The sequence below is a fragment of the Plasmodium brasilianum genome, chromosome 10 (genome assembly GCF_023973825.1).
Source record: "Plasmodium brasilianum strain Bolivian I chromosome 10, whole genome shotgun sequence".
NCBI lineage: Eukaryota > Apicomplexa > Aconoidasida > Haemosporida > Plasmodiidae > Plasmodium > Plasmodium brasilianum.
In genome coordinates, this window is record NC_090123.1 from 1,073,795 (window position 1) to 1,085,531 (window position 11,737).

An 11,737-nucleotide genomic window follows, 5' to 3' on the forward strand; every position below is an offset into this window, starting at 1 on the left:
TGCGTTATCGCACTAGTAATAAGAATAAATACATTTTAAAAAAAAAAAAAAAAAAAAAAAAAAGCATAAGTATGAATATATTTGTGAATGTAAATATAAATGTTATATATCAAAAATGTGAAACAAACATAGTGTGTACAAATAAAGAAACAAAAAAAAAATATAGAAAACGTGTGAAGAACTCAAATAGAGTTACAGCAACGTCGAAATGTAAATTCCTGCATATTTTCAATTCGTACATATATGTAACAAATTTGCAGAATGGGAATTTTTTAATATTATTTCTTTCCATCCACTATTTCGTCTACTCCAACTTCATCCAATTCAAACGTGCGTGCTTTCTCCGTAGGAGCTGTCCATGTACATATCTGAGGACTTATCATTTTCTATAGTGAGCGATTTGTTATTCTTTCTTTTTTTCTGTAATCTTTTAACTTTGTTTATAAGATCATAATAATAAACTATAAAAGTTAACGAAAGTAATATGACTACTAATAATATGATAATTGAATATGTTACAAGTGTACCATCAAAAGACCATTTTGACTCTGCATTTTTGTTGTTTTCTTCTGTTGATGCTTCTGACTCTTTGTTTGAATCACTTTCATTTTCTTTATTATTTTTTCCCCCATTATTATTATTATTACCATCATTGTAATTGTCTTTGAATGCATTCGCTTCATCCTCTTTTATTTCAAATGTTTCGTATTGATACTTAACTGGGTTGTTATTGTCATATATACTTACACTTTTTTCACCCTTCAACTTATCATATTGTTCATCCGTTAAATTTACAATCGAATGTTGTACAAGAAAATTCATTGGAACCATACGTACTTTGTCATTTGTATTTAAAAATAAAAAAATGAAAGAGTAATTATTTTTTAAACTGGAATTAATTTCCGCATGGTATATGGGACGATGAATATGCCTATGCACATTTCTTATTTTATAACTGTTACTAATATTCTCAGGCATCTTGTCGTATATTTGCAAGTTGGAAAAACTGACTGTGCTATAGTTGCTACTTCCAGTGCTACTACCGCTATTTCCGCTGTTACGGGTAGTGCCAATCCTCCCTTCCTCTTCTTTTTGCATTTCAATTCCGTTTTGGGATACGTCAGAAGGGCTTTTTTCGTCCCCATTAGTTGGTGATATAAATGCCATTTTGTTTCCCTTATTTTTTTCAATAATTAAAGTTTGGTCCTTATGTTGAGTATATCCTTCTATGAAAAGTAAACCTTTATCATTATTTTTGTTTTCTTTTTTTTCACTCTCTATATGCGATATATTTCCTACCCCACTTCTTACTTCCTCACGATTATCATTCAAATTGTGTAATTTTTCATTTTTCTCATCAATCATTTGTATATTATTAACAATATTTGATTTGCAATCATGGTTATCTGTGCTGAACAAATGGTTGTCTTGCCCTCTACTCGGTGTTAACTCTAAATAGTTTAGCTTGTTAGAGCATGTTAATATGCTATTATTGTTCTCATTTATCTGCTCATTTTTGTTTTCATTTACCTTCTCATTTGTGTTTTCCTTTTTCCTTTCTACTTCTTCTTCTCCTCCTGCTTTTTCCCCCGTTTCTTCTTTTATCAGTTTGTTTATGTTTTCCTCCTCTTTCTCCTCTTCCTCTTTCTTTTGTTCTCTCCTTTTTTTTACATTTTCGTGTATTTCCCTGTCTCTTTTCTGTTCTCTCGATTCTTCTTCATTTCTTTTCAACTCTTCATCCATTAAATCATATATTTTTTTTTCTTCTTCTGATGCTTCCTCTTTTTTTATATAATGACATTTTTTGTTATTATGATCTATATTATCATCCTTTCCTTGGTCCCTTTTTTCCTCCCTTTCATAACTATAATTTTCTTTTTCTTTTTTATATTTTTTCTCCTTAGGATTTAAATCATCATTGTTTTCGTCCAATAAATACCCTTCTGATGTGTTCTTATTATAATTCCATTTATCTGTATTTATTTTGTGAGTGTGCGTATCTTCTTTTAATTTTCTGTGTCTTCTTAATATGTCTATCTTTTTTTTATTATTAAAATAGCTTTTTTCATCATTCAAAATAAAGCATCCTACACTTTTTTCATTTTTCTCATACAGATGGTAACTGGGGAAGAACACCAAAATATTGTTATAAAATTCTTTTTCTAGTAATAAAAGAAACAAAATTAAGAAACAGCATCCGACATTTAAAATATTCATATCTCTTCTTTTGTTTTTATATGTATGTTTGTGTTTATATGTGCATATGCCTATGACATATAGAATGTTACAAAATTAAAAAGCGGTTGTAACAATTTGTGCTCAATTAAAAATGTACTTTCAATATTATTAAGCAAAAAAAAAAAAAAAAAAAAAAAATTATCAGTTTAACTCCTTATTTTTCTTTTCTCTTTTTTTTTAAAAAAAAAAAAAACAATTTCCGTGTTACGTGTTTATACAAATTGGGGAAAAACGTAAAATAAAGGATTGCGTTTTTCCCTACGTCTTGTTCTATGCTTGTTCTGTATAGGAGAACTGTATTTTATGCTGTATTTTTCCACTTTTTTTTTTTTTTTTTTTTTTAGTGATTGTTCTATACTCCAACTTTTTGTCTCCGTTTTGAGAGTATTGTGCCGAATCAACTCCCAAAAAACAAACCGCTGTTTTTTTTTTATATCATTAATATAAGGAAAATGCACAAATTGTTCTAACAATAAACAACGACAACGATAATGACAAAAATAACAACAAAAATAAAAAAATAAATTAAAAAAAAAAATTAAATCATAAGAAAGAACAACATGAAATCTTATGTTCCTTTTTAATGGCTAATAAAAAAAAAAAAAAAACATGCTCAAATGTGTTACAACCAAGTCAGCAATAAATAAAAATGTAAAAAAGACAATAACAGGCAGAAATATAAAAACTTAAAAAAATATAGATGATAAGGAAAAATAAAGAAAAATAAAGACAAAAAAAGAAAAAAAAAAGAAAAGCTTGTCTTTTTATCTCTTTTTTTTTTTTTTTTTTTTTTTTGTTAAGAGTAAAAAAATTGGCGTTTCAAAAACGTTGTATGTTTTTTTTAATCTAAATTTTTCCTTCTATATAATAATTTTGAGTTACATGTGTATGTATTTTAAAATGTGGGACACTTATTCATGTTTAAGTGTGTTTATTTTTTTACTTAACGACATAAAAAAAATAAGAAAAAAACACAATATAATTCTGAAACAAAACAAAATAAAATAAAATGAAACAAAATGCATCAAAATGAAATATAATTCAACAAAATGAAATAAAATTCAACAAAATGGAACAAAATGTAGTAAAATAAAACAAAATGCGACCAAATGAGACAAAATAATGTTTAGCAAAATTAGGAAGAACAAATTTTTAATTAACAAAGTATAGTTTAAGAAAATCGAAATTTTCAATTATCACTTCTGTGTGCGCAGAATGTTAGCAAAATAAAAATTGTAAAAAAAACACAAGTGTATTTTTGGGAATGATTTATACTTTTACTAAAAAATAATTGAAGTTTAATATGAAATAATGTATTTCATTTAAGTCAAAACAAACAAATACAAAGAAAGTAATTTTTTTGCATATGAGTGAGATCATCAGTGTGCTGTTTTTCTCTAAAGTTTTACAACTGTACTGGAAAAAATCAACTGCATGCATGTAAATATCTCAATAAAAAAAAAAAAAACTGATGTTTTAAAAAGTCCCTTTTTCTCTTTTTTAGCATTTTATATTTTCCATACCTACACACGTGCACATGTATACATGCATACGTTTACACATATATTCGTATTTATTAAATAAAAGATTGCGTTCATTTTTCACAGCATTTTATATACATGTTCCTCCAAACGCAAATTTTCAATTCAGTCTCAGGCTTCTTTTTTTCCTCAAAATTTTGTTTTTTTCTTTTTTTTTCTCTCTCATCACGTTAGTGATTTAGCTACTATCTTTGTGTTCTTTTATATCCATTGTTCAAAAAAATTATAAAAAAAGACAGCTTCATGTTTTCGGCAAAATACAAATATATTTTTTTGAGATACATAACATTGTATTGCCTTGTATTACATACTACTTTTAAAGGTTTATGTCTGTTTTGCTATCATTTGTTAAAATATTATAAGGTCAATACAACATATATTTTACATAACAGGCAAATTTTGAGAATTCTTTAGCTAAAGGTGATATTCTCTTATGGCTCTTGTGATATTTCTTTTCTTTTCTTTTTTATTTTATAATAATTTATAACTTTGTTTTTTCTCATATATCATTGCAATTAAGCAAATGTGTTCCGATCAGGTGTAAATAAAAAGAATTTTCCTTTTAAACCATGAAAAAAAAAAAAATAAATAAAATAGGCACAGCTGTACAATTGTACAGTAGTATAATAGTACAATAGCAAAACGGACAAACAGCGAAAAGACAAAGAGGCGAACAAACTAAGCACTGTTTGCTAAACGTTACATCTTATTTTTTGAAAAAGCGCAATTTTAAGTGTTAAGGTAAATGATGACACATCGATGACTAAATATTTTGCCATATACTTGATAGAAATTAAAATCTGTCAATGCTTTTTGCGCACACAAGTACGAAAGCTATGTTTTTCTTTTTTCCTTTTTTTTTTTTTAAACTGTATTTCCTTGTATGGAATGTGTGCATCTTCATATACTATGGGGAACTTTAGCAGTTTTTTTTTTCTGTTCAAAATATGCTTGTATGAGCACAACCGTCTGAAATTGCAAGAGTGTCAAATATGTAGGTAAACAGAAGTGCATGTAGATATATTCTGAGTAAGTTCGAGCGTGTTTAAATATATGACTATGCATATGTATATATATATATATATATATATATGTATATTTATGTATGAATATATGTGTGCATAAGACCCTGAAAAATACCCTTATATAAAAAGGATTATAAAAAAAATAGTATATTATGTTTAATACAATCAAACAGGAGGGGAGGAAAAGAAAAAAAAAGGCTAACATTCGAATTTAATTTTTGTAATAAATAAATGACTACAAATATATTACTCATCCATTTTAGGAAAATAACTCTTGCTAAAAAGGATTTGCTCATTTTTAAAAATGTACAATTTTTTTTTTTTTTTTTTTTTTTTGCCTAGTTTTAATTATATATTTCTTTTTTTTTTAATATTAATTCGAATACAAGAACAATATATTTGTTTTCGTGGTCTTTGTTCTTTTAACCCAAAATGAACAGAAAAATAAAAAAATACAAAATAAAAAATAAAAATAAAAATAAAAATACAAATAAAATAAGAGTAAGAATATGATAAAATAATAAGTTCCACATGTTAATGTCAAAAATTGGGAAGTCCTCTAAGATTTTATATTCTTCGTTTTAAAAAAAATTAATTTTTTTTATTTTAATTTTTTTTTTTTTCGCAACTTTCTTTTTTTTTTTGGTATGCATTTTTAAATTTTTAATTGTTTTAGGTTAGAAATGAATACTAAATATAATTAATTTTTCTTTTCCTTTAAGTTTAAGCGATTTATGAAGAAATTAAGGGATAGTTTACACATTTTCTTGCCAAAAAATAAAAGGTAAAATTGTTCTCTCCTATATTAGGCTTCATTCGGTGTATGCACACACATACATATAAACATATATATTTATGTATGTATACATATATATGTATGTTCGTAAGCAGATGTGAAGCCCTATTTTTATTTTTTTCTCGTAGTAATTGCATTAGCACATTTTAGATAAAACATATTAAGCATACTTAGTAACGCGAAGAAAGATGTATGCTCTTTATTACACACCTATAATTTTATAAAATGATGGCATGTTGTATAACGATATAAATACGTTAAATATGAGTAAAGGTGGTTTTTTTATATTTTTTTTTTTACGCACTCAAAAAGATGAAAAGAGACTTTTCCAAATGAATATATATGCATATACATATATATATCTTTTTTAACCCTCTTGTTTTTTTTTATTTTTTTTCTTCTCCAACTCTTAGACCAAGTGACAACAACAAAAATGAAATAACAGGGGGCACAATTTACGAAATTGGGAATGAAATTGAAGAGATATTTCAAGAAGATGTAGAAAATATAAAATTTAAGGCAGATGATATATCATCATTTTTTGTAAAAAATAGTGAAATTGAGGAGGAAGAAGAGAAAAAAGAATTTTTAAATTACGATGGTTATAAGACTAACTTAGTAGATGATAATTGTAATAATAATACATATGAAGATGCCAAAGGTCGAAAAACAAAAACATTATTTGACCCTTCTACATGCGGGCCATATGTATGTTGTGTAGTAATTTTATCAAAAAAAGAAAATATACAAATTGAATTTATACATCCCAACATTCATGATATAAATGAAGGGGAAATTTTATTTAAATCGAAACAAAACAAAAATAAAATAAAAAAAAATAATAAAAGAATGATAACACCATTTAATGTGTGGTACAGATATAAAGGTGACTGGAAGGAAGATGTAAAAATGTTAATTTTAGAGAGGATGTATTTATTTAAAGAAGTGAATACTAAAAATTTTTTATGTAATTTTTCGAACAATAAATCTATAAGCAATAATAACGAATATAATATTCTTTACGGACTTAGTGGTAATAGGTACTACATAATAGCATTAAATTATTTGGAAGATAATAAATGTAAAGAAATTATGATAATAAGTCAAGTGCCATATTTTGATTTTATATACAAACATTTTCTCACTGTTATGCAATCCTATATAATGGAAAAAAAGGATAGCAAAAAGGAAAACAATGAAATAATGGAAGAGGAAATGGAAAAAACTCAGATAAGACCGAGCGGGAAAGATAAAACTAAAATAGCAGAAAAGGAAATAGAGATAATCACAATGATTGAAAACAAAAAAGATAAAAGTGAAATATTTGCAAACGGTAAAACCGAAATAACTGTAAACAATAAAACTGCAATCACTGCTTATGAGAATACCAAAATAAGAGAAAACAGAAAAGATAAAACAGAAAGCAAGAAGAAAAAAAAGATTATAGAAAGAAATTATAAAGTATTAGAACAATTCATTGACACCTTTGGAACGCACAGCACAATATTTGATAAAATCTCATTTAATGATTATTACGTAAATTTAGGTAAAGACATTGAGGAATTAAACAATATGAAAATAAAAAACATTTTAATATTTTTAAAAGCCGTATTGTTAGAAAAAAAAATTGCTATGTTATGCTCAAAAAAAGGAAAAGGATGTAAGATGTTGCTATTGTTCTTATCCTTCATTCCTGATATTATTAATTTCGGTTTTAATATAAAAAATTATGAACGCAATTTTGAAAAATGGGAAAAATTAAAGTTGCCATTAATATTATTTCACGAAAAATATATCTTATTATTACATATAAATAACCTTGAACTGTTTAATGAGTATGCTTTTGAAAAAAATTATTTGATATCAACTAATATAGAAAGCGATGTGTACAATTTTGTTAAAAATGATTTGGACCTTTTTTATGATATCGATACAGATGAATTAGTTATAAAAAATAAAAATTTAATAGACGCATTAACATTAACAAGATATGAAAATAATTATTTAAAAAAAATTCATTCGTTTTTTACATATTTTTTTAATTTCTCTTCTTTATTTTTTGAAAATATCAAACAAAATCATAGCCTAATAAATGGGAAAAATGTGGGCAATATTTTGAATCCACTTCCTGTTGAACAGGATACGCCGACCTTTTCAAATTTTTTCGCCAAAAAAGGTGACAAGTCTTTACTTATGGACGTAGACAAAAATGGCACCACTAACTGTAGTGTTATTAATGCTAGAAACGGAAGTGATATATGCAAAGGGAATGATTATCACTGTGCATTTAACGAGGGGAACTGTGATAACAAGACGAGTATGTCTGATGATGCTATGGGGGGTGAAGGGATAGGTGTAGGTGAGGGCGCCTGTCCGAGGGATAGAAATATACTGCAAGGAAATGCACTAAAAAATAGAGGCATAAGTGGAAGCAGAATTGGCAGCAGAACCGGAAGCAGTGATAACAGTTCAGAGTGCTACTCCACCATCTCAACACGAATAGGACGCGAAGAACAGGAATACGAATATATTGACGATGAAGATGAGGTGAATATCATAAACACTAAATCTGTAACGCTGAGAAAGAGCGAGTCTTATCTTTGCCCAGAAATAAGTGAGAATAAACTTAAGAACATAAAATATAGTGACAATGACCAAAGCGAAATAAAGAAAGACCAAGTAGAAGAAAAATATATTACTGATTTAAGAAATCATTTTCATAATTATTTTAAAGATTTTTTTTTATCAAGTAAAGAAAATTTTGAAGAAGGAATAAAAGAGAAAAAGGAAGAATATGAAAGTAACTATAATATGTCGTTTCTTTCCATATGGCAAGAAACGAAAAATTATAATTTTTTTATTGAAAAGGACTGCAAAATAAATAAATTTTTAAAAATAGCTGAACAGAACAATGTGTTATTTGATAAAAAGTATATGGAAGATTATAAATTTGTCGATGATTTGTTAATAATTGAAAAAAAGAGAAAAAAAAATAATAATAATAAAAAAGAGGAAATAGATAAAAATTTAAAGGACATATTATTAATATCCTTAAAGGGGTATATATATGAAGGTACATATTGTATTTTGAAAAAATGTAAACAAGGATTAGGAAAATTTGTATATAATATATATGACATAACATTTCATGGAGAATGGGAAAATGATCAAATAAATGGTTCAGGTCATTTATTATATAATAATAAATTTAAATATTTTGGTAATTTTAAAAATAATTTATTTAATGGTAATGGATTATATGTAGATAATTTATTAAATCAATATGAAGGTGAATTTTTAAATGGTTCTTTTAATGGAAATGGAAAACTTATATTTAATAAAAATACATATATTGGTATATTTAAAAATAGTAATTTAATTGGTAAAGGGAAAATTTTATATCAAAATGGACTTATCTATACAGGAGAAATTAAAGATTTTCTACCACATGGTTATGGTTTTTTATCATACAACAGTTCGACAGTTTTTGAAGGTTATTTTCTTCAAGGTAAAAAAAATGGAAATGGCTTTTTAACCATAAATAATAATTCTACGTCTAATGAAATTTTTTGTATTGAGGGCAAATGGAATAATGATAAGCCTGTATTGAAAAAAAATTTTAATGTACTATTTCCTAACAAAGATAAATATATAGGAAAAATTTACATCTTGTCATCCAATTATGGAGGAAGATCTAAATGTCGTAGCTTAAATATTGATGATACTATATCTGAAAATATAAACAGAAATATGTTTGAAGTGAAAAAATTAATTGCAAATAAAATTGCCTTTATTAAGAATCAAGACAAGCTTAATATTGATGAAACCCTTAGCCCCCAGAATGATGACGATTCCCTGATGGATGGAAAAGTGGACACAACCCACAAAGACGATGTTAATACCATTATCAGTGCTGATACGACTGCTAACGTTTGCAGTAATAGTAATAATAATAATAGTAGTAGTAGCAGGAGCGATAGTGCCCCCTCCTTCAGCAGTTGCAATATTTTAAAAGGAAAAAATGCGAAAAGAACAGAAGATACCATTCCAATTTTAACAGAAGGTAAACAAATTCAAGGGAAACATTATCATCATCATCCCCCTTCTGATGAGAAAAGTATCGCGCAACATGCTAAATTTATCAAAAAAACCATGTTAAAAAAAAAACTTGAAACAATTATGAAAACAAAAGAAAAAAAATTGATGAAGAAATTTTTCGAAATATTAGACAGAAGTTGGATGTATAATACGGAAAGAAAATTAAAAAATAATAAAGAAGTTGTTGAATATTTACAACAGAAAAACTTGTTCCTCATCCCACATAGAGAAGGGATATGTATAATACATAATAAAAAAAAAAAAGAAAATTATGATGGAAAATTTTGCTTAGGTATGAAACACGGCTATGGTATATCCGTTTATGATAATGTAAATAGATATGAAGGATACTGGTATAGAGGTATGAAACATGGTTATGGTATTTTATATGAAGGGGATAATATATACTATGTTCATTTTAATTATGACAAGTTAATTGAAAAACAAAAAATTTTACATGAACAGTTAAGTAAGTATAAACCGAAAAAAGAAACTTCCGATGTTGTAAAAGAATATGGAAATCATTTTATAATAAATCAACCCTTTTTTGATTATAGAAATTTTTTATCCTCTACTTTGTGTAACTACCTGTAGATGCGTATGTCTCGTATGTATTCATACGTATATATATATAAATGTATACAATCTTACATTCAAAATTAGCCCCCTATAATACCGCAGGGGGACACATATACTTGTTACAAAATTGCTCCAGTAAATAATACACACAGTAATGATAAAACAGTAGTGTGAACATAATTATGGAAGCAATAATTAAAAAAAGAATTTTTTCAGTTTCGTCTGTAATAACTGTTGTTATTCCACTGTTTTTTTTTTTTAAAAAAAAAAAAAATATTCTCATGGCTCCTTTACGGTTAATTAAAAAAATTACTTTTTTAAATAAAAATTAACACTACATACATATATTGTAAAGATTATAAAATAAAAAAAAAAAATTAAAATAAAACGAAATAAAATTTTCAAAATATTGTAAAATGATTTTTACATATAGATCTTCAATATTTTTTTTTGTTTTTAGCTATATACGTAATTTTCTCCTTAAATGGTACTACAACTGATATATTTATTGTTACCCTAATGAATCAAATTTGCCGTAAAGCTGGAAAATTAGGGCATGTCAGTTATACTAGAAAATAATAAGTTAAAAATATGCACACCTGCAGTATTAATTTGTTTATATAAATATATATATATGAAAAGATTATATATATTTTTTTAAGGAAGAATAATTCATGCACCATTTTAACAATGTGCTCTATATAAAAATAAAATATGAAAATACAATTTAATACTCGTAAAGCTAATATACAAAATGATGAAGCGAATATGTTTAACTGGTCCACTCTGATGTTTGTGTGAATTTTTTATTAAATTACTTAAATTTTATTAAATTTTTTTAGCGTTGCTTTTTTTTAATTTTTACAGTTTTTCTACATATTTTTTCTTTACATGTTTTCTTCATTTTTCATTTTTTTTATTCTAAAACGGAATAAAGTCTATTAATTGCAATTCCTTCATGCTATAATACATATTAGTTCATTCCGAATGTATATTAACGATTTATGGATTATGTATCATAATAAAAATAACCAATATTATAAATAATAATTTTTTGATAACAACACATTAAAATGTAAAATTCATACAAATGCATATACGTAACGCAAAAATGAAGAATGCTTTTACACAATGAAGAAATATAATATATGGAGGCACATTTCCACGAACGTGGTCCATATTTTAGCATTGTATCACTTTTGCAATTTTGCAAATTTCATATAAAGTCATCTATATAAACGGTTACATATATATATATATATATATATATTTGTAAACATAGCAAGCTAGCCAGAATGCGCAATAACTGTGAAATCCATAGCATCTACTATTTTTATTATTTATGAATTATTATTAGTAGTTAATACTTAGATTATATGTTTATCTTTCCATTATATGTGTTTTCTTGTGTATTATTTTTTTTTCATACCTACATTTTTGCTTTTCATCTTTTTCATAGA

General features: G+C 25.8%; 2 protein-coding genes across 2 annotated transcripts; one reads left to right on the forward strand and one right to left on the reverse strand.

Moving 5' to 3' along the window:
- Positions 1 to 324: 324 nt before the first annotated feature.
- MKS88_003280 (uncharacterized protein) lies at positions 325 to 2,217 on the reverse strand (the record flags this gene model as incomplete). Its single annotated transcript, XM_067216357.1, has 1 exon — positions 325 to 2,217. The coding sequence occupies one exon, from the start codon at positions 2,215 to 2,217 to the stop codon at positions 325 to 327; it is 1,893 nt and encodes a 630-aa protein (XP_067073012.1).
- A 3,019-nt stretch (positions 2,218 to 5,236) lies between these two features.
- MKS88_003281 (MORN repeat protein) lies at positions 5,237 to 10,292 on the forward strand (the record flags this gene model as incomplete). Its single annotated transcript, XM_067216358.1, has 3 exons — positions 5,237 to 5,305; positions 5,527 to 5,588; positions 6,014 to 10,292. 3 exons carry the CDS (start codon positions 5,237 to 5,239, stop codon positions 10,290 to 10,292), a joined length of 4,410 nt encoding a protein of 1,469 aa, XP_067073013.1.
- Between the last annotated feature and the right edge of the window lie 1,445 nt (positions 10,293 to 11,737).